The sequence below is a fragment of the Nicotiana tomentosiformis genome, chromosome 11, assembly GCF_000390325.3.
Source record: "Nicotiana tomentosiformis chromosome 11, ASM39032v3, whole genome shotgun sequence".
Taxonomy (NCBI): Eukaryota; Viridiplantae; Streptophyta; class Magnoliopsida; order Solanales; family Solanaceae; genus Nicotiana; species Nicotiana tomentosiformis.
This window is the reverse complement of record NC_090822.1, coordinates 14,078,809-14,101,537: the sequence shown is the minus strand read 5'-3', so window position 1 is coordinate 14,101,537 and position 22,729 is coordinate 14,078,809. Positions and strand designations below refer to the sequence as shown.

The 22,729-nt window shown below is 36.5% G+C and overlaps 1 protein-coding gene and 1 long non-coding RNA gene across 10 annotated transcripts; one reads left to right on the top strand and one right to left on the bottom strand.

Annotated features, from left to right (window-relative positions):
• The first annotated feature begins 11,874 nt into the window (after positions 1-11,874).
• LOC104107235 (uncharacterized) lies at positions 11,875-16,940 on the top strand. Of its 9 annotated transcripts, none has more exons than XR_011411924.1 (4): positions 11,875-15,322; positions 15,966-16,170; positions 16,253-16,425; positions 16,708-16,940. It is a non-coding gene; the product is annotated as an uncharacterized lncRNA (long non-coding RNA). The 9 variants fall into 9 exon arrangements; XR_011411928.1 differs by lacking the exon at positions 16,708-16,940 and having other exon boundaries at positions 11,875-14,903; positions 15,124-15,322; positions 16,253-16,588; XR_011411930.1 differs by lacking the exon at positions 16,708-16,940 and having other exon boundaries at positions 11,875-14,924; positions 15,173-15,217; positions 16,253-16,588.
• A 3,914-nt stretch (positions 16,941-20,854) lies between these two features.
• On the bottom strand, positions 20,855-21,784 carry LOC104107236 (aspartic proteinase nepenthesin-1-like). Its single transcript, XM_009615978.1, has one exon. It carries the CDS (start codon positions 21,782-21,784, stop codon positions 20,855-20,857), a length of 930 nt encoding a protein of 309 aa, XP_009614273.1.
• Positions 21,785-22,729: the final 945 nt, after the last annotated feature.

Here is a 22,729-nt window from a genome sequence, read left to right as displayed (position 1 = left end):
ATTTTTTTAGGAGTAGGTTAGGAAGAAACTGAGTTGCTTTGAGGTATCTTTTGACATGTTTGGTGCTGGCACATTAAGCTATGGCATGCGCTCTGTCTTCCTGTACATTTGATTTGAATTGTGATACCTGAGTAAAATAAATAGGCTACTCTGTGACGCATTTTCTCAGTTGTTTGGCTTGTATGCCACATAGTGCAATATTGCTTAAAATTTCTCAATTTTATGTGCTTGCTTGACTTGAGAGTTAAACAGAACCATATTGATTGAGTCATGTGCAATGGATGTGTGAGAATTTGTGATTTTCTGTGCTATCATGTATAGTCTAGAACTTGCCCTGTGTGGTAATTGAAGCAAAATCATTAAGTTGTGCTAGTCTACGAGATGACATAGGCGTTTCTTGTTTGATCATAGATGTGCTTGTCACTTAAACATAATATTTTTCATTGCTAGCCCCTTTGAGCCTATAGACCTTTTCTTTGGCACTCACATTACAAGTCGTATCCCTATGTTGTTCTTAATTTATGATTGTTGAACATTTACCTCCTTAGGCACTTAGTCGCTAAAAGAAGTAATGTGAGAGATTGAGGAGTAACTTTCATGTGGAACCATGGAAGGGCCCTTAAGGTGCACTAAAAGTTATGAAAAAGGTCACTAGCCGATGAACATTAATGTACGGAGGGTGTGTAGAAAAGCAAAAGGAAAGAGAAAGAGAAGAGAAAAAAATATTGCAAGAAGAAAAAAAATAATAGTTCAAATGATGTAGAGAATCACACACCTCATAATATTACTAATTTGTACTAGTGGGAGTATAGAAGTGCTTAATTGAAAAAAAAAAGACTGTTGTATATGGATTGTGGCAAGTGAATTGGTTGAGAAGAATATGTGCTCGATTTATGAGTGTAGTGTATTAAAGTGCTTAGGAAGGTTAGTCACTATTTCTAAATATATCTTATCCGTCCCTTAGCCTACATTACAATCGTAAAGTCCGAATTGATAATAGATTTAGCTAACTTAGATTATATTAGTAGAGATGTACACTACAGGCAAGCTTATGATACGACCACGGGATGCACATGAATTCTTTGTGAGAGTGAGTAAATTTTGTTCAATTGGTGATGTCCTTAAATTATGTTCAAAGGCATACTTGAATGCGTTGACTATTTTATATTCACTCTTTTGTTCTTTAGCGAGGGCACATGATCTCATGAAGGATTGAGAATGCTATAAACTTTTCTTGTTGGGTGAGTGCGCGAGTTGAGGGTACTTAGTGGTAACGAGTCAGCTCTTGAGGGAGGATAGTTACAGATAAGTTGTTTGAATTGACTGAATTGAAATGATTATACTTGGACATGTTTAAAACGGGAAGAATATGAAATTTATATGTTCATGCTTGATTGCTGGTATCGATCATTGTCAAGGGTAGCGTCTATGATTAAAAATTGAAGTGCTCCTCTATAGCTGAGATGTGTACGTCGTTGGGGTATAGTTGATAGTCCCATTGCTCGAGGACGAGCAAGAGTCTAAGTGTGGGGTGTTAATATGTAGCTTAAAGTATATATATTTATATGTATATAGCCTCATGTATTACTCGTATTTCGTGGATTTTGGATATAAAATGTATTGATTTATGTTAATTCGTGATGTTTTTATATGTAGAAATTAGCCGGAGGCAATAGGGAGCGAAAGGTGTGAGATTAGAGCCAAAAAGGAGAAAAAGCTGAAAATGGCGATTTCCAGCGCCACGGGCAACGTAATTTATAGAAGCTTCAATTTTCCAGCACCAGGGCTAGCGACCCATGCTACCCTGGACACTGGTGATGGGAAACATCTCCAACTTTGCCCGAAAAAAGGTTATTCCAGTCCAAAACCTACCCAACGCGTATAAAAACAAGACTAAGCTTATTTTGAGAAGGAAGACGCCACTTTGAAGGAAAAAATACACACGAGAAACATCTGGAGCGAGGATATCTCAGTTTCTTCATCTTTTCTTAGTATTTTCAATTATTCAACACTTGTGAATTTGTTTTGATATTATTATGAGTGGCTAAAACTCATAGTTCTGTGGTTGTAATTTAGCCATGAATATTGTTGTTTAAAGTTGACTTAACCTTGATTACAATTCACCAATATATGGTTGTTTCTTTAATTCTGTGATTAATTGCTTAATTGTCTGGCCAACTGTTAGTTTCTATTTACTATATATGCTATGCTTGGTAAAGCCATGTTTAGATTAGAGAAGAATTGAAGCGAGTATGATCTTAACTCTATGAGGGGGGGGGGGGAGAGGGGGAGATTTGTGGTTAGGATAAGAATATACCCAGTCACCGTGCTTAATTAAATATTATAATCTTAATGCGTTCTTAATGGATTGATTCCATAGGAATATAAGCGTTAATCTATTTTGAATAGGCGAGTAGGAATTCAGAAGAATACTACGAGAGCAATTGTTCGATTAATTAGCAACCATGAATGAATTGTATGATAGGGAGAGTTAATTCGAGCACAATAGGATTGGTGAAACGATCATAACCCTAGAATATTTGTCTCTACTGAATACACAACAACCATTTTGCAGCTTGATAAATTAGTTACTTGTTAGAATTATTGCTTAGTATAATCACACTTTTGAATACTGATTGAACTGAGTGAATAATAATCTTGGTGAAACTAGTGGGTAGTTAACACAAGTCGCTTTGGGTTCGACACTCGACATATCATTTTTTTACTTGTACGACCACGTATACTTGTATATGCATTTGTGTAATGACCCGACCGGTTGTTTTGAGCTCTTACATGTCGTTCGACTGTTTGAGGCCATGAGCAGATTCACTTCAGGTATTATGACTTGTACGTGTGGTCGGAATTAAATTTCAGGGAGTTCGGAATTAATTTGGAAAGAAAATTCTCATTTCGGAAGCTTTAGGTTGGAAAAATTGACTAAGGTGTGATTTTTGAGTAAACGACCTCGGAATCGCGATTTGATGGTTCTAACAGGTTGTATGATGAGTTTGGACTTGGGCATATGTTTGGATCGGGTTCTACAAGATCCGGGAGCGTTTAGGTGCATATTATGGAAAGTTGAAGTTAATCATTTATTTATTAGCTTGCCTAACAGTGGTATTAGACGCCATCACGACCTTTAATGAATTTTGGGTCGTGGCAACATGGTATCAGAGCATTAGGTTAACTTAGGTTTAACGAGTCATGAGCAAGTCTGGTAGAGTCGTGCGGATCGGTACGGAGACGTCTGTACTTATCTTCGAGAGGCTACAGGACTGTTAGGAGCACTTCCCTTCTTGATTCCTCATCGTGTAATTTGATTCCTTTAAGGCTTATGCCTTTATTTCTTTCATATTCAATCTTATGTGACGTGAATAGCTTGTTATCAATTGGGGATCGAGGAATTATAATGGTACTGCAGATGTGGTGCATGGTGTTTCTCTCTGCATAATTGATGGAGCTATTATCTTCCCCTTGCGGAAGGATGTTCTGTCATTTTAGCTCAGTATCAGTATTGGCCATGGTTTTGAAGTTGGGCACTGATTTTTAGGATGATTCATGCGTTGCTATGGCGCAGTGTTGGTGTAATGGTAGGATGCTTATTTATGGATCACAACAGGAATGACTTGATAGAAGGATTTCACAGTTCACGGCTTAGAGGTTCAACATTTAGTTCTGGCGGAGGAAAGGCAATCAGATTATGAATGCTCAGGTTTGGGTTGATGGAGTAACGAGACTTGGTATTTTCGAGCATGGTGAGATTTTCATATGTGATGTGGTATCGTCATCCTTATTGAATGCGTTAAGTTCGCCGGTATTATGGTCTTCTTCAATTCGCCTTTAGGACAGAGTATTGTGAAATAGTGCCGGGGAAACGGCTGTCAGAGATCGTGGTGTGCAGTGGTTCAGGATCGAATCAGTGTTTATAGTGTTGATGGTTCGAGAAGGATGATTTTCGAAGAGGCTTTAAAGTTGGTAGCGATTTATTGGTTCAAGTGCTACAGAGACAGATTTTGATTTAAGGCAACAATTGGGCAGCGGAGGACGAGAAAGGACATATGGGAGGTGTCTTGTGGTGGTTAAATTTCTAGAAGGCCAAGTGTGAGGAGTGAAAGTCGAGTAGTTTCTTAAAGAAGAGGGTTGACCAAAGTGGGAGAGTGGCAGAGTAGCATATGGGTTCTGTGGTAGGATAGTTGCACGCCCTGAGGAAAGTTTAAAGAGATTTGGGATTCATGGTGGACAGTGACTAGGTCTACGGACTTAATTTGGAATATTTGCTACTATACTGAGGAAGATTGGATACGACAGAAAGGAGTTGCTTGATATGAAGTGGGATGCAACGTGACTTCGGATTGGAATGTATGGTCGCACCTTTAGTTGATGTCAATGAGGAGTGGACGGATTTGTATAGCTGGTAAACGAGCACGGGCTCGGGATGGTTTATTGGGTTTGTAGTAATTGTACTCAGTGTAGCGTCGTTGGAAGATGTCGGCATGGAAATTTCCACAGGTGGTTTATCTCCTGTGAGCAGGTTAGAGGTTGCGTGGTGTTGACGAAGCTTCTACGAAGAATTCTACTAGCTATCCAGTAAGGGATCGAATATGTAAATGTGGCTAGTGATTCAAAGCGTTCATGAAGTGGTTAACATGAAGATTTAGAGGAATTTAACCGGTCGATTATGCGAGGTCATGTCAATGAAGAAGAAGGAATCTTGGTAGGTTTCGGGGTTATGAAATTGTAGCTTCAAGCTAAGTGGGAGAGCCCCACCATTTACGATTAGATTGCATGGTTATTTGCTTGTGAGGTTTCTGGTTATCAGCATATTGGTGTGTTATTACGACTAAGGAAAGAAAACATCAGTGGTAATTTGAGGAGAGGATTTGGGGAATGTCTGCTATAGTTATCCTTATCGATTCATGTTCGGGCTTTGGGAAGAATCAGAGTTTATGCTTCATGTAGAGGTGATGTACAAGGAAAATGATTTAGCCGGGTGCTCCTTTGAGAGGGTGTTCATGTGCTAGCGGAGCCTTGGAGTTGATTATATTCGGTACCAAGTCGGAGTGGGTGACTCTCAGCAATGATACTAGTGGATTCAAAATTTAAGTGTGGTGCCTAAGGATTTCGAGTCAATAGTATGGTTAAGTATCGAGCTTTTGCAGCGGATTATGAAAGGTGCTTGAAGTGTTCTATGTTATCTTCTGTCTGCGGTATAGCATTGGAGGAATGAGAGAAAATAACTTCGGATTCATAGAAGAATTATCAGAATGGGTGTACCAATTGAAGCTGCGAATATGCGTACAAGGAGGGCATGAGATGGTTCGTAGGTTTTGAGACAATATGGTCTCGCGAAATGGGGTCACTCATGATGAGTGCAGATTGAGTTCATCATATTTTGAATGGAGCTATTGTTATTTCTAAGGAAAGTCCAGAGTAAATTAGAAGAAGTTGGTTCTTTTAGAAATAGTTGGATCAGCATGGTGGTGGCAATAATCAGTTCCTTCAGCGTGTTAAGTTATGTAGGTGAATTGTGGCGGTATGTGCAAGGCTTGAAGGTCGCCGTAATTTGATTTATTGGGAGGTATTCGATTATAATGGCCTGCTATGTATAGATGGATCCAAGAAGAGTTATGGTGGTTTAGACCACTACTTGGGGTTTGTATTTTCCGCGGTTATGGGAATTCAGTCACGTGTTGCAATGGTTCTCCTGAAATGAGTTAAGTGAAAAGTTTCTATATGATGAAGTGTGTATCCTATTAGTGGTTCAGGAGTTATGATGGAATTCTTGTGCTCTCGCGCATTGGTAGGATATGTGCGGTGAGTGGCATAAAATTTGAAAGTTGAGGATCAAGGTTGGAGTTTGGTGTTGACAAGAATGTCACAAGATCGAATGAGCAGGAAATGATTTAGATGTTTAAAGTAAGCTGGTGTTGTCTTTAGCATCACCTGAGATCGGTGTCTTGTGTAAGCGACTTTTGTGTACTGATTTGCAACTTCTTGATTTGCTTTACAACATTAGTATGACCTGTGGTATGGAGGTGCAGATTTGTTACCTGGTGCGGAAGGTCTTAGGAGTGTATCCCACATGAAGATTGTATAAGAGTGACATGTAGTCACTTGATTGATTAAAGATTGAAACCAAGTGTGGAGATTTGGTACTATCGCTAATGTGAGAGTTTAGGCCTAAAAAAGGCTCTATTCAGTTGGTTGTCAATTGTGGAAGTTCATTCCGGATTCGACGACTGTTCTTGTGTGTCATGGGAAAAAGGTCATTGTGGATCCTTGAGAGGGTATTTGCCCAAGCATGGTACGATCAGAATCGGTTTGAGGTCCGTTGATGGGTCCAAATATGGATGTGTACTCTACACCATCCTGGGTGTATTCATTTGGCATAACATTCCTTATGGAGGAGTAATCGAGCATTGGATGTTATATTGGTCGTCAACTACTTCATGTAATACTCTATTGTGTTGTGTGGGTTATGAGACGACTTGAATATTCGCACATGTGTAGTGGTCTTGTGTAGCTTGCGGTGTTATATAAGTAGGATGGCTCTCGAGATGCAGGTCATTCATTGCACCTTAGTCGTGCTTGAATTTTGTAGCGTATGTCGTTATCTGTCTCCCCAGGGATGGTATTGTGCACTTGGCGTGCTTATGGTTAATATTCAGGCATTTCGTGAGTTTGAGCATTACGACTCGAGGTGTGCTCTCTCTATATTATTATGTGTGGATCGGGTGGCACGCCGCCACATGTACGTTGGTTGGATCGGGTTGCCCAACACAACAGTATCATGTGTGGATCGGGTTGCACGCCGCAACAGTGTGATGTTGAGCACAGTTCCCTGTATCTATTCTTGTGTGTTTTATCCCGCATCTTCTGAGGAAGGTTCATAACACCCTTTTAGTTGTTTAATTAGTTACGTGGGTTGAGTAGTTCTTTCCAGAGTTTGTTTTCCTTATGTATCACATTCGAGTTTGTGGCTTGTTGGCACATTGTGGCATCATATGAGACTTTTGGTAGTGTTTGTGGTGGCTTATTGCCGGAACGACTTGTATTGGGTGAGATGAGATTATTGGACTTGGGATCAGTGCGATCAGATTAATATGAAGTATATTAAAGAGAAATTATCGTTGCGTGGTTCAGAATGAGGTAATGGTTCTTGTTAGGAGAAGAGACTAAATGATTTGTTGATTCGGCTGGTGGTTATGAATTTATGCATATCTCTTCCGCCGTGGCAGTACTGCTAGAGTTGGAATAGGACTTACATGCGTCATGAGGTGTGTGGTGGGCATCTGATTCGTGGGATTTCGGCTATTGATGTCGGAGGATGCTATTATGGTCATGTGAATTATGCGGTGCATGGTGTGAATTTAGTAAAGGTATGCAATCAGGCATTGGTACGTCGCGTAATGATTTATACGGTGTTCGTATGTTGGAAAGAGGCCTGGTAGAGAATTCCAGAAGTTAGAATTTGGCTTTGAGGCTTATTTTACTGAATAAAAGGGAGGATCTTCGGACTGGATTAAGCTAATGTGCTCAACTGGGTTGTGGTAGTACGGGTAGGTGCACGAGGTGTTGACCAATGATTTCAGCAAATTCCGGAGCAGTTCTTAGTATGTTCGAGGACGAACGTATACTTGCATTTGTGTAACGACCCGACCGGTCGTTTTGAGCTCTAGCATGTCGTTCGGCGGTTTAAGGCCATAGGTAGCTTCACTTCAGGTATTATGACTTATATGTGTGGTCGGAATTGAATTTGGGGAGTTCGGAGTTGATTTGGAAAGAAAATTCTCATTTCGGAAGCTTTAAGTTGGAAAAATTGACTAAGGTGTGATTTTTGAGTAAATGACTTCGGAATTGGGATTTGAAGGTTCCAACAGGTTCGTATGATGATTTTGGACTTGGGCGCACGTTTGGATAGGGTTCTGGAAGACCTGGGAGCATTTCAGCGCCTATTGTGAAAAGTTGATACTTTGGAAGAATTTCATGAATTTGGGTTGAAGTGCATTTCAATGTTATCGATGTCCATTTGGGATTTCGATCCTGGGAATAGCTTTGTATGGTTATTTTGGTCTTAGGAGCATGTCCGGATGTGGATTTGGAAGTCCGTAGGTCATTTTGAGGTTATTTGGCGAAAGTTGGAATTTGAAGATTTTTGGGAAGTTTGACCGCGAGTAGACTTTTTGATATCGAGGTCGGATTCCGATTCTGGAAGTTGAAGTAGGTCCGCAATGTCGAATGTGACTTGGGAGCAAAATTTGAGGTCAATCGGACGTGATTTGATAGGTTTCGGCATCGAATGTGGAAGTTCAAAGTTCTAAAGTTTATTAAGCTCGAATTCGGGTGCGATTCATGATATCGATGTTATTTGATGTGATTTGAGGCATCGAGCAGGTTCGTGTTATGTTATGAGACTGGTTTGTGTGATTGGACGGGGTCCCGGGGTACTCGGGTGTGTTTCGAGGTGTGTTTCAGACCATTTTAGGCCATTTTTAGCTGCTGATTTTTTACTACAACAGTGTGCTATGCGATCGCAGGGAATTGGTCGCGATCGCGATGAGTAAAATGGGAGAAATTGGCCAGTGATTCACGATCGTGGAAGATATTTCGCGATCGCGTAGAGGAAAGTTTCTGCTGCACTTACCCGACTTTGGAAGCTTGTATCTTGCTATCTATAAAGAATTTAAAGATGATCTAAAAATAAAAGTGATAGCTCTTTGTGTCTAGTTTTCAGAAAATTAAACCATTTGGCATTTGGAGTTGTGTACAAAAGGTTATGAATTGTATACTATAGCCTATCCAGGAAGAGTTTGAAAATCGCGAAGAAGAAATTTATGTTGCATAGGGCTGATTTTAGCAGCTTATATCTCGTAATCTATGAGGAACTGGGAGATTAGCGAAGCATGAAAGATGTAGCCCTTGGTGTCTAGTTTTCAAAAGGTTAAACCATTTATAATTTGGAGTTTTGTACAAAAGGTAATGACCATTAAACTAGAAGTTGTCTGAAAGACCTGGGCACTTGTTCTTCGCGATCGCGAAGGGAAAATTTTGAGCTGAGAAAAGTTGTGTTTCGCAATCGCGAAGAGTAAATACCTGGGCAGAAGTTATATTTCGAGGTTTCGGCCATTTTTAACATATTTGGAGCTATGTTGCTTAGATTGAAGTAATTCTTGAGCCGATTTCCACCATATGGATTGGGGTAAGTGTTCTATATCCGAAAGTGGTTATACTTCATGATTCTATAGTTATATTCATCATTTATTTTGGATTTAAATGGAAAAAATTAAAAAAAATTGTATAACTTTTCAAGAACGAAAATTTAAGATTTGGAGATCAAGGTTATCGAAATTTGATAAAATTGGTATGGTTGAACTCGTATCGAAATGGGTTGTCAGATTTTGTGAGTTTCGTCGGGTTCCGAGACGTGGGCTCCACTGCCAACTTTTCGAGTAGAGTTGAGAATTTTTATAAATTGTTAAATTTCTAGTGTTGGAGTATATTTTTGATTAATTTGTACGTTGTTTGACTAATTTCTGAATGAACGACACTAAGTTTGGGCTTTGAAGTGAAATTGTTACCGGAAAGTGGGCTTTAAGACGAGGTAAGTCTCTTTTCTAACCTTGTAAGAGGGAATTAACCCCATAGGTGAATCAAATTATTAGGTGCTTCTATTTGTGGGGCTACGTACGCACGAGATGACGAGAGTCCATACGTAGCTACTATTATGCTTTTGTCCGGGTAGTCTAGGACCCAAATCATATTATTCTTGCAATGTTTGCACCCTACTTGTTAATTTAATTGCTTAAGATATATTGAAACTTGATAAAGGAACTGTAAAAGTTTAACTTCATTTTCTTGACCGTTAGCGAAAATTGGTATTTCTATGAATAATTGCCCCTTAATAAATCTAGAATTGGTTGTTTTAAATGTATTTTTTTTGTGGAATGGACCGAACGTCTCGGTAGCAGATAGACGCATTTATGGTTCGCGCCATTCGACCTTAGGCAGTGCACAGTTTAAATATTTATGTTGGATCAGGTCGTACGACCTCGACATGATTTGCGCATGATTGAATTAGTTGCTTAGGAATTTATAATAATTGATATTGCTTTATTTGTCTGAGATACAAAAATGTTAAATGATGAAAATGAATTTGGAAATTTTCTATTAACAAAAGAATTGTTTACTTACTTCATGTTATTGAGTTTACAGCCGTTCTATACAATCCATGCTTAATTATATTATCGGTATTTTATTGTTAGCCCATAGTAGTGCCGGAGTCGACCCCTCATCACTATTTCTTTGAGGTTAGACTGGATACTTACTGGGTACGCGTTGATTTATGTACTCATACTACACTTGCTGCACATTTTTGTGCAGGTGCATTTATGCCTAGTGGCCTTATGGCGCAGAGGTGCGGTTATTGTGGGGAATTAAGTGAGCTGCATTCTACGTTACGAGTCCGCAGCACGCACATAGTCTCCATCCGAGTTATTTTATATTTTTTCTGTCTAATTTTGTATTCTAGACAGATGTTGTATTTTATCATACTTCCTAGTTAATGCTTATGCACTTGTGACATCGGGTTTTGGGGATTCTTTTGGGTTGTTTTGTCTTAAAGTTGTAAAAATATTATCATTTACTTGATAATTTTTTATCCCTTACTACTTAATTGAAGGAAATTATAATTTCAAAAATACTAAAATGAGTAATGAAGTTAATCATTTATTTGTTGGCTTGCCCGACAGCGGTGTTAGGCGCTATCACGACCTTTAATGGATTTTGGGTCGTGACAGTTTGGGAGCAACATATATATATATATATATATATATATATATATATATATATATATATATATATATATATATATATATGAACCAAATAATTCTTTCATTTGTCCAACCCTCCCCACACCATACTTATGGGATATAATGAATTGTTGTTGTTATTGTTATTGTTGTATTAATGGATAGAGTTGTCCGATAATTTTATTAATAAGAAAATATTGGCATGGGATGAAATAGTCAATAGGCGATAAAATAATCAAAGATATACATAAATTATCTCATCAGAAAGTAATAAAGAAAACGCCATATTATTTCCTTATATAGGATATGTCATGCTTAATTATGTTGAGAGTTCCATCTTCATATGTTTCTCAAAAGTAACTTTTGGATTTAATTTTACCCGGATTTAATATTCATTAGAGCTGTGAATATGGACAAGGTCGGGCTAGTCCAACCCAGCCCACGTAGGCTTTAGGAATTGATGGGTTGGGTCCACCATTTTGATGGGCCTTATAATGGTCAGTCCACACAAACCTTATATGGACTGCGGGCTCCCACGGGCCGGCCCATAATTTTTAAAAATATAATTTTATTTTTTTCTTTAAGTTCTAACCTAAAAAAAGATAAATATTTAAAAGTTAAAAAAATCTTATTAGAAAATTTTTACAAAATTTAATAACTTTTTATACTGTTACAATATATCATAATAAACACTAAAAACGTAAAAGACAAGATTATATTTCATTTACTAAAAGTCAAAACTCAAAACAAACTATCCAAGAGAACGTCCATGACGCTTATGGGATATCCAACACATTATCTTCATCACACATATTTGAATCCGCTCGTGAGAAAGTTGTCTTTAACATCTTCACTTTCATCTAATCTACAATTCATATGCAATAGTAATTAGTTAAATATTAAGAATAATTAAATTTTAAAAACTATTTAACGTTTTATGACGTTGATCTTTTAATATGATGAGCTTAATAAACTTTAAGCTTGGGATACTCTTCTTGTTATTTTTAGTGTCATATACTTTTGATATTTAAATTTTTTAAATACATATTTTTATTAGGCCCAGAACCTTTATAGTTTTTTAGGGTCGCTGTGGATGCAATATTAGACACGAACAAAACGACTTCAGAACTCAAAATGTTGGGCCCTTGCTAGGCATGGGCAATACTCATGTCTTCAAGAAAGTTCCACTTCCTTCCTTCCATTGATTTTCTTCATTCCACACCCATTTCTTGGCAAAAATTCTTCCATGTCTCCTCCCAGCTCTCTCCACCAAAAAACAATGGAGGCTAAAAGCATAAAATTTTTTGAAGTCTGGTTCTCTACTGTTGTCGACGATGAATAGATGGTGGCCAAACATCAGCTGAAGCACGATACAGCCACCTTTATCTGACGTTTTCTATCCTTATCTCTCTCAAATTCTCCGCACATTTTTTTCGTTCACTGTTCTATTTTTCTCAGGCATCCTTTTTGATTCTGCTTCAAAATTTTACCCTTTTGTTTTCAGTTTATCTAATTGGCTTTAATTTTGCGGTATTTCTGAATTTTGGTAAGTTTTCTCTTCTTTCTTTAGTTGTTAAACTAGCTTCTCTCGTCTCTGTAGTGAAATTGAGTAGGTATGTTTTAGTTTTTTACATTTATGTTTGAGTGTGTATTTCATTTTCACATGTATATTTGGAAATACATATGTAAGTGCATGTTTGGGTTGCATAATTATATTTGATTTTGGGTGAATTAGATGGTATTCAAGGAGTGTATAGTTCTATGAATTAGATGTTCACATGTCTGTACAAATTTTCTCTACATACATATGCATGTTGCTACAGCGCAGGAAACACTAAGCGTCATCAAGACAAAAATAGTACTAGAGTATAGAAGAACTTTAATGCAACCAAAATGTTTGACGGTATGCCTGAATATCTAAGTTCCAGCCCGTCATCTATAAATCCTGAATTCGAACACAGAAATATGATGATTTTCTTTTATTTGTTAACATTAGTATGCCAACTGTTGTTTTATATGAACCTTCAGTTTATTGTTGCATTCCTCTTCATAACTTTTCAGGCTACATTTTTGTCTCTGTTATACAACTATAGTTTGCCCTCCTTACTTTCTTCAATTAGATAATGCTGCGAGTTACTGAGGATTTTACTTGAATTTGGAATTTTTAAGTTAAAAATTAAGATCTTTATTTAACTTTTGTTGGTCTAACTTCCATGGCAATGCTTTGTTGATTTGACAAAGATAGTAATCACCTTTAATTTGCTCTCTATGTCCTTCTGAAGACTCATATTCATGACTTTTCTTTTTTCACTCTTTTTTTAGTTGGATATTGGACTTCACAAACTCTATTTTAAAGTGAGTTCCTGTCAAATGGTTAATGTTTGGATCACTTGGTTATCTTGATCTTATCGTAGTTTTGTCCATCAAAATAGGCCAGTTTAAAAGTTCAATTGAATTAAGGAAAGAAGTAATTCTCAGAGGAAAGAAATCAGTTTTCATGTTATGGTAAAAAATTGCTGGACTTGATCACCTGATTTATCTAATGCAGCAGGTAAGTCTCACCATTTGTTATCGATCATATTTTAATGGTGCTCTTATCTGATTGCGTGAATAAAGTAAAAAGGATTCAAGTCAGATAATTCCAGGTATTATAAGTAAGTGACTCCCTCAAGTAACTCTCATGTGCTATATAAACTTACAGGCTATGGATTTATCTTTGCAAATGTTATTAAGTTGTCTGGCATTTTATTTCGGTTACACCGAACATGTACTTTAATGACTAAGGTAATTTTTAATTGAGATGGGCATCTGGACAAAGCATATTTCCTCCAGCATTAATTTTGTGGAGCAAAAGCAAGGCTCTCTGAATAACTAAAGAAATCATGTCTTATTTTTTGGAATTACAATTTGTCAATTTAAGATTTCCTTTCTCTTTAGATGTCAACAACGTGGATTTAGTCTAGATTGAAGAGGAATGAATTTATTATGTTAAGGTCCTGTATTTTCACCTGAATTATGAGATTTCCTTCCGTTAACCAACAACAACAACAACAACCCAGTATAATCCCACTAGTGGGGTATGGGGAGGGTAGTGTGTACGCAGACCTTACCCCTACCCTGGGGTAGAGAGACTGTTTCCAATAGACCCTCGGCATCCTTCCCTCCAAGAACTCCCCACCTTACTTTTGGGGTGACTCGAACTCACAACCTCTTGGTTGGAAGTGGAGGGTGCTTACCATCAGATCAACCCACCTTGTCAAAAGATTTCCTTCCGTTAACCATTTAATTTATATGCCTCAAATTTATATCTTGGTCTCAGTTGAAGAGGATGGCTTATTGTACTAGAAGGGCGTCAATTACAGTTTCGGGCTAGTTTTCATGATATTTGAGCCCGTGAGTGAGACTGGAGAGATTGATGGCTGAGTGAGGCCGAGAGCCTGATTACGAGTGACAGTTATGTGATCGGGCTGCACGTCGCAGCGGTTGTACTGATGTTATGATAGTGCTTGGGCTGTAGGAACCCCTCCGAAGTGTGTAACACACCCCCAGTGAGCGCGATTGATATTATTGAGGATGGATTTCCCTGGACATGGATCTTGTCCGAAGTACTTGATACCTGGAGATGGATCTTCTCCACAGGGCTGGATTGGCCTTTCCTCGGTACTGGGTGACCTATGGTCAGTGATTTATATATTCTAGGATAGATTTTCCCTGGGCCGTGTGGGCCATATATAGTACCGAGTGGTTGAGCAATTGAGAGTGTGAGCACTTGAGGCTGACAGCATGGTGCATCATTTACAGCATGTGCATTGGCATGTAAAATATCAGAGTTATATTTTTCACCTTGTTCAGTTCTGGTTATTTTACTGTTTTGAGCTATCTATTTAATTTGAAAGCATGCCTACGTTTCTGCACCGTTATTTCCATTGTTAGCTGTACTGGTTGAGTTCGTCACTACCTTTCAGTCCAAAGGTTGGACTTGTTACTTACTGAGTTGGATGTACTCACGTTACTCCCTGCACCTCGTGTGCAGATCCAGGCGCTTCTGGTCACGACGGCTGCTGATTGAGGCTTCAGAGTTCGGAGACTATCGAGGTAGCTGCACGACGTTCGCAGGTCTTGACTCTCTTTCTTTATCTCTATTTGTATTTTAGTTTTTATTCTCTAGACACTCTAGTGGACTGTATTCTGGTTTAGACGCTCGTGTACTCAGTGACACTTCGTTTTGGGATGGATTGTTTCGAATTTTGGATTATTTCTGTTTTCAAAAAGGCTTTTTCTTTAATATTAACTGCTTCCGTCTTTATTTTCAAAGTTTTACTGTGATGAGTTGTTAAGTAGAGGCTGACCTAGTTTCACGATAGGTGCCATCACGACGGTTGATTTTGGGTCGTGACATAATCCTTGAGGTACTCTTGCTACCTCATGAGTTTGTTGTTTCACAAGTATTCTCTAAAGTCCTAGAAAGATTATCAATCAATGTATCCTTCATCGAATTGAAGACTTTTACCTAGGCAGTTCCTGCTTTAATTTATATAGTCTTAAGAATGTTTAATTTATTATATTTATTTGTCAATGTTGTGCTTTCGAGTAACTAGGCGTACAGTTGAAATTGTTGGGAATTTCAATATTGTTGGTTCTGTTAGCCTTAAACAATCCAAAAATAGTGAACCCCTTTCAATTGGTAAAAGCAAAGTTATTTCTTTTCTACCTAACATTCGCTTTAATTAATTCATAACTGATGTCATTCAGATTTGATATATTGTTGTGTTTACTTGTAACCTGATAATTGTTGCAATGAATTGGAAGAATTTACATAAAATGAAGACAAATATGTCTCACTGATGTAGAAGTAGCTAGCAGGCTCTCTGTTTGAGTTCTCAAAATTGCAAGAAGCATTCTTATTTTTGGTTTGTTTTTTAAGAAAGGTTTGATCTTTTGCTTTCTTTAGCGTTTAAATGACTGTACCTATATATTTATATGTTTTTACCTGCTTTAGCACAATCCTACGTGTTAAATTATTCATATTGAAATCATTTTTAATGTTAATACAGTCTGCGCGAGTTACACCATCTGCTTTTGATTTTAATATTTAAAAAATAGACGATCTTCTGCTTGATTGTTCATTGGTTTTTTGCATTTGCATTTCTCCATTAGCAAGAGAACTAATGCAATGATTCCAATGAAGACCGGAAGGCTAATGATTATTGGAAGATGGAATTGCAGAAATAGCTAAAGAGACAGCTACATGGGTTGCAACTGCTGTATTTTTTGGTTGACTTATTCAAGTATTTTAATGCTTTGTATTGGCAATGTAAGATTTCATGATTCATGTCAGAGCCTCAATTGGAGAACCCAAATGGTATTTCTACTTTCTTGAGCTACTATTTGTTTTCTTAGATTTTGATGATATGGCTAAAAAAGTTTTTTCTTTCTTTTAATAGCAGTTGAACGATATTCGTTGAATTCATATTGTACAATTTTGGGTAACTTACACCATCTGCTTCTGATTATGCTATTTGAAAGCTAGACGATCGTCAGCTTGATTGTTCAAAGAGAAGATGACTACCTCCTCTGCATGGGATACACTAAATATGTACAGTGTTTTCATCTGATGGTCAGTTCAATGCTTGATGTTTCACTTTTTGGAATCATATTACATGCTTTAGCTTAACTTCAATAATGAAAAGATACTGGAAATATGGCGAGCTGTTAGTATTAAATTTCATAGCTTGCTCAAATTATTTCAATGAAAAGTTTTACCTCCGACTTGACTATAATGCTGCTATAAATCTATTCCCTGGCCAAAGATGTGTTGTTAATAATGAGTAGAGAATGTTTGTCCAATTGCTGCAATTTCATCTGTGCTTTATATAATGTGATAGCACATTTGTCACAGTTTGCTGCCATAAGTGTCCAAGTTGGAGCAAATGAGCTGCTACATTGACAATTAATGTTAAAGGCTTTATGAAGCAGTGGAGTTCAACATTTGGAGCCTCAATCACACTTTCTTATTTCTCTTTTGTAGACTGAATGTAGCTCCATGTAAAAACAGTCACTCACAATAGGAGAACTAATAGGTGATTTAACGCCATAAATCAGATGGGAAAAAGGAGCAAGTGTTTAAGAGGACTCCATACAAATAAATTTGACTTCATTAACCGCAGAAGTATAAACCTAATTTGACTTCATTAACCGCAGGAGTATAAACCTGAAAAAGATGTCACTAATGAAGGTTTATCTTGAAACACACTTATCAACTTTTCCTCAGCATCATTTACACAGTTTCAAAGAAGACAGTAAACAAGAAGATGATGGTTCTATTAAAGCATGATATCGCCGGTACACTATATTGAAGTCATTAGAAAGAACTCTATTAGATGTATTTAATGATTAACAAGTTCACCAATGTAGAGAGGAGAGAAAACAACACAGATCAAAGCAACTTCTATAGAAAGAGAAATATATAGGCCCCATACATACATTACAAATAGGGTAACCAGCAACGAAAAATTGTGAGAAAATATCTTGCCACTGTCTACTATCAGCATGGATTTATGTAGTGACCTTTAAGTGCTTTTCGAATTACTTTTTTTACCCATGTCCAACCTAGTTGTCATTTTGATGCTTGAATGTGATGATATTTTCTAGAAATTATAGGTTGAAACAACAACCTGCTTAGTATAGGGGATAAAAGCATTCTTTGTGCCAAAACAACTCTAATAAACTTCATTATAAGTTCTGGATGATAATTAAGCATTATTGCTATCATTAAAAAAGATCCCGACTTCCATGCATGTGCAAATTGATTTGGATAACACTATTGAGATAAGTATGTACTCCTATTCTATTTCAATAAAAGTTAAAAAGAAAATGATTTTTGTGACTAAAAATAGCGTCCCCTCACTCTATACATATTTTAGGTTGAGCTATGTTATTTTGGCAACCACAACTGCATATCGGACTATAGTTTCTTTGTAAAAGAAGGAGAGTGAGAGACAGCAAATGGATGTCTTCTAAGCTAGGAAATGTGAATATAAGTAGTAATGCTTCGTCTAAGGAAAAAAGAAGTACAAATAACATGATTATACCATTTGCCTCTATAACTGCCAAATTTGTGGCCCCCCAACTAACGTTTCTTTATATAATTTAATTAATTGTTATAATTAAAGAGTCTTTTTTGGCATTTTTGTTCAATATGTTACGCTAGATTAGCTTATATGAAACTATATGCATAAATAACTTTTTCTACGATATATTTTATGAATTAAAAATATTTGAAGAATATTTGACCAAATTGATGACTTTGACTGATCCCAAAAATTTTCTAGTGAAACAAGCGAAACTTATTATACTCTCTTTCTTTGAATAAATCAAATAGTCTGACCGTTTGACCATAGATTTTGTCAAAATATATTTGGGGTCTTTTGGCAAATACATGTTGGGCCATAGATTTTATCTATATTTTGACAAATTCCTAAAACCCAAATCCCAAAAGAGCTGGTTTTGACCCAAAATATCACTATTACATTTTTTAAAAATTGTCCCAAACTTTTATATTTTATAAAAGAGACAACCATTTCTTATTTTGTAACAATGCTGCTTTGTCTCTTGGTCATCCGATAGTGTATTATATAGTTCATTATAAAAATGATAATTTTGTACCAAATTTATTTATGTCCATGATTATGATTTGCGATAATATAATGAATGTTATTGATAAATGTTCTATTGGGTATTTATGATAATTTTAAGAACTTGTGGGTATAAGTCATGTTTCATGTCTTTTCAAAAAAAAAAAGTGAAATATGTTTGAAAACTTATGTCCAAACACATTTTCATCTTCAAACCAAACTTCATCCAAATCAAATTTTTCAAAACAAAAAACAAATTTGGGAATCTATGGCCAAACGAAAACTTACGTTGTGCACGCCCCAAATTATTACCCATTTATCCATCTTAAAAATAGTTTCACAAAATAATACTCCACTAATATTAAATTAGTAATTACCCGGCCACCCATCTCAATATAGAAACCTTCACTTTCCTTCTATTCTTTTGGCTTTTCCACATATACACATACTAGACTTCACATATTTTATAATTTTTGTTGTTTGTAATTTTTTTTTTCATTATTGATCTCTTTTTCAGATCTCAATCAAGTTAGGTAAGCACTTGGTGTTTCAACTTCTGGTTATAAATTTCATATAATCTTTGCTCAATTAAGTAAATTTTCTACTAAAATATTCATTCTCTTAGAAAATGGAGATGGAAGTATCCATATCAACGTTGTGGCTTTCATCAATTAATTTATCATCTGAATTTATTTTGAAAGTTCAAAAATCTGAAGTTGTTGTTGATTAATCGATGGATGTTTGTCTATTTGTGCTTAAACTTGTGGTTGCGCACTGATTTGAGAAATTTAACTGAAGAGAGTTCAAGAGTCAAGACACCTTTGTTGGGTTTTGATAAAGCTTGAAATTCACTTTTTTTTTTTTTTTTTGATAACTTGTTGATATTTGATCCAATTTTTGACTGAGGTTTGTTCGGATTGTTGTTTGGAAGTTGTGATTAAACTTTTAGCTCATTTAAAATCGATTTGTGAAATTTGTGCCAAAAATATTAATTTATTAAGTTCAAAACAAACCATGGTCTTGAGAATGATTTTTGCTTTTCATTTTATTAGGTGAAAATATAAACGTTGTGAACAATCTCGTCAAAGTTGAAAATGATGTAACAAGAGCAAGTTGGTTCTCCTGTCAATAAAGTGAGATTTTCATCAAACGACAATAAAGTATTCTGATTTCTCAATTTTCTTGTTAAACTGTCTACGGAAAAGTCTAGAAAAAAAAATTAGATATTTTTTTTTTTGCATCCAAGTTGTGGTTTCGTGATATCGGCGAAGTTGAAATGATAACTAATAGGAGATCATAATTCAAATTTCAGTAAGCAGTAAATATATAGAACTCAAGATGATTTTTCCTTATTTGCCTAAATCTCTAAAAAATCATTAATATATTGATACAACGAAACAAATAATCCCAAAAATAGTCGAAGCGTATGAGTTGCTCTTTATGCCACTAGTTTCGAAATATGTTTGAAGATACAATTAAAAATAAATAAATTAAAGGCGTCACAACACCAGTGAGAGATGACATATTAGCTTGTCTAAGGCCACTAAGGGCATTTAAATTTAAATGTCCTTAGTGGGTACACTGGTGTAATTTAAATGCCCTTATATGTTCCTCTTTTTTTTTTTTGTTAAAGAAAGAAAGAAATCTTGCTATATTTTAAAATATTTTAACTTTTAAATTTTTATTTTACCTTAATAGTATTTTCTAACCAGAAAAATATCATAACTTATTTAATATCACCGGTTTCAATTTTTTTTTTCATTCTTTCTTAACTTCGTACTCGTCACAATCACCATATATATAAAAAATAAAGTAGAAGGAGTACATTGTAACTTTATGACAATGATGATTAACATAAGGACAATTTTCATACATCTTAAATCGATCGTATTACATGAGCTTTAGATGTCATAATTAATCAAAGTTCAAATACCTAGATTGCCCCTCAAAGACACATTTTTCATTACCCAAACACCGTTTGGCTAGAATACTATTTACTTGTTATTTGGCTTTGAACTATTTATGAGAAAAGCAGGAATTTTTATATTAATACTAATATTGTGTCAAAATATTACATCCCATAGAAAGGCCACTAAGGACATTTAAATTACAAAATTTAGCCAACTTAGTGCAAGCACTGTATCTCCGAAATAAACTTAACCAATATCAGCAGCAATTCCTAAAAGTAAATCTTAATCCTACTCTTATGGTATCTTACACTCAACATAGTCTAGGTACATTTGTTTTTCCACTAAGTCAAAACCAACATTATAGTTTTGTATGGCAAATAACCCTATAATTGTGAGATTTTTTTCAGATTACTGAATAGTCATGCAAAAAGCATCTCCAAAAGTTTGTTCAAATAGAGATTCTGGTGGCAAGGCTAAACAAGCACCTTCACTAAATTGAATTCTAACATCCGGAAAATCTCTTACATCCTTTGAGATATGTCCCAAAAAAGCATAAGCGGTCGCTTACCATATCCACAAGCTCCAATTTTCCTTCTGTTAATCTCGTCACCTCTGCACTCAACACTTCATAAGCTCCTTTATGCAAATAGGTTGTTGGAGTTCTCAAGTCAAATGTAACAAAATTTGTAATCAATTTTCTGTCTATTGCAAGTTGTTTTTCTCCAATGCTAATCCCATCCAACTTAACATAGTACGAATCTTGATAAATTTCAAAGGGTGTTGGATTCCCCTCTATCGTTGCTCCATCACCTATAATAAGGTGACTATATGGATCATTAATAATAAGGCTGCCAATGCAAAAAGAAAATTGGGACGACCCTATTTGTCTCACTAGTGATGTCTCACCGGGTCCTAAACCAAGTATACCACAATACTCGTCGCCAAATCCACCTCCAGCATTATGCGTTCCACACCCAAAAGCTATCCTCGGAACCATCATTGTCCCGTTGTCAGATGTAGTGAATTGAAGAGTGTCTCGGCCAAGGGTTCCAGTGGACACACTCTGATCGGGGAACTTTGATTTGTATAAGCACTCGCCTTTGTCACCTCGTTTACCTCCATACACACCACACATATGAGAGTTGTACGGCTCTACAACATATGTTGATGAATTAGCGGGATAGAAGTGCGGAATTTCTTTTTGGTTGCTACATTTGACACAGGGGTAGCATTGTATCCAGAATTTGTTGCTACTCGTGTCAATTAGTACAAGCTGGTACATGGCGGGCTCACCAATCGAGATGTTCGCGACAAAACCACGAGTCCTATGCATAAGGCCACTCCGGATTGTTACAGCGAGAGTTCGAGGAAAGAAAATGGTAAGAAGTGTAAAAGTAACAAAGTAGACAAGAACAACAACGTAACTTGCCATTCTAGAATATAATTTTTAGGTGATTTTTACTGGGGAATTTGGGTTTGATTGCAATGAAAAGTTTGCTATAGATGTGTTAGTCCCGCCAATATTGCTGTATTTGTAAATAATAATTCTGCAAGATATAAGTTATCGTAATAAAACAGTAATTAATTCGAGCCCACTGAATTCACAGTATTTCCTTAAGGAATTTAATCCCCTCCTAGTACCCAAGGTAATGGATTATTTCCTCCCAGGATAGAACGAATCACACACTGGTGTAGCGGTACTTCAAACCCCAGTGTTTCAGCGAACACAAAGTTCGGTAGCAAATCACACTTACAGTTGCTTTGTTTGAAGTTAAAACAATGCAGAACGAAGGAGTAGAAACTCAGAAAATCGTATGGAAATGCTGAGAGGAAGGAGTGCAATGTATAGCCAAAGTTGAGCGTTTTTCAGTTTTGTTGGTGTTTTTCGTTTTTCGTTCGTGTCTTTCTTCAACAGCTGCTGCACATATATATAGCAGGAAGATGAACGACCCTCCATCCTCCATGGTGGAGCATGCACTAGTTTGTTTGTGGAGCAAGCACTTGGCCATGGTGGGAAGAGCATTAGGCGGTTGCTATTGCAGCTGGTGGTCAATACACGGATTGAAAAATATCCGTTACAAATGCGGATAATCTTACGTTAATATTTACTATTAATAAATAAATTTGGTCCAAAAAATTAATCAATCAATCGATCATTTGACCAAATCCGAATCCGAATCCGAATCCGAATCCGAAGCCGAAGCCGAAGCCGAAGCCGTAGCCGTAGCCGAAGCCGAGCCGAGCGAGCGACGACGACGACGACGACGGCGCGAGGCTTGCTTTCTTCTTAACTCTTTAAGAGCTACAAGAAGAGCAATTATATATATACCCACCAAAAATGTCTTCCACTTCCAATATGGGACAATGTCTCATTGTT

Bases quoted from the DNA above. Each gene is read 5' to 3' on its own strand.
- LOC104107236 (XM_009615978.1), bottom strand. From the start codon at position 21,784: ATGGCAAGTTACGTTGTTGTTCTTGTCTACTTTGTTACTTTTACACTT.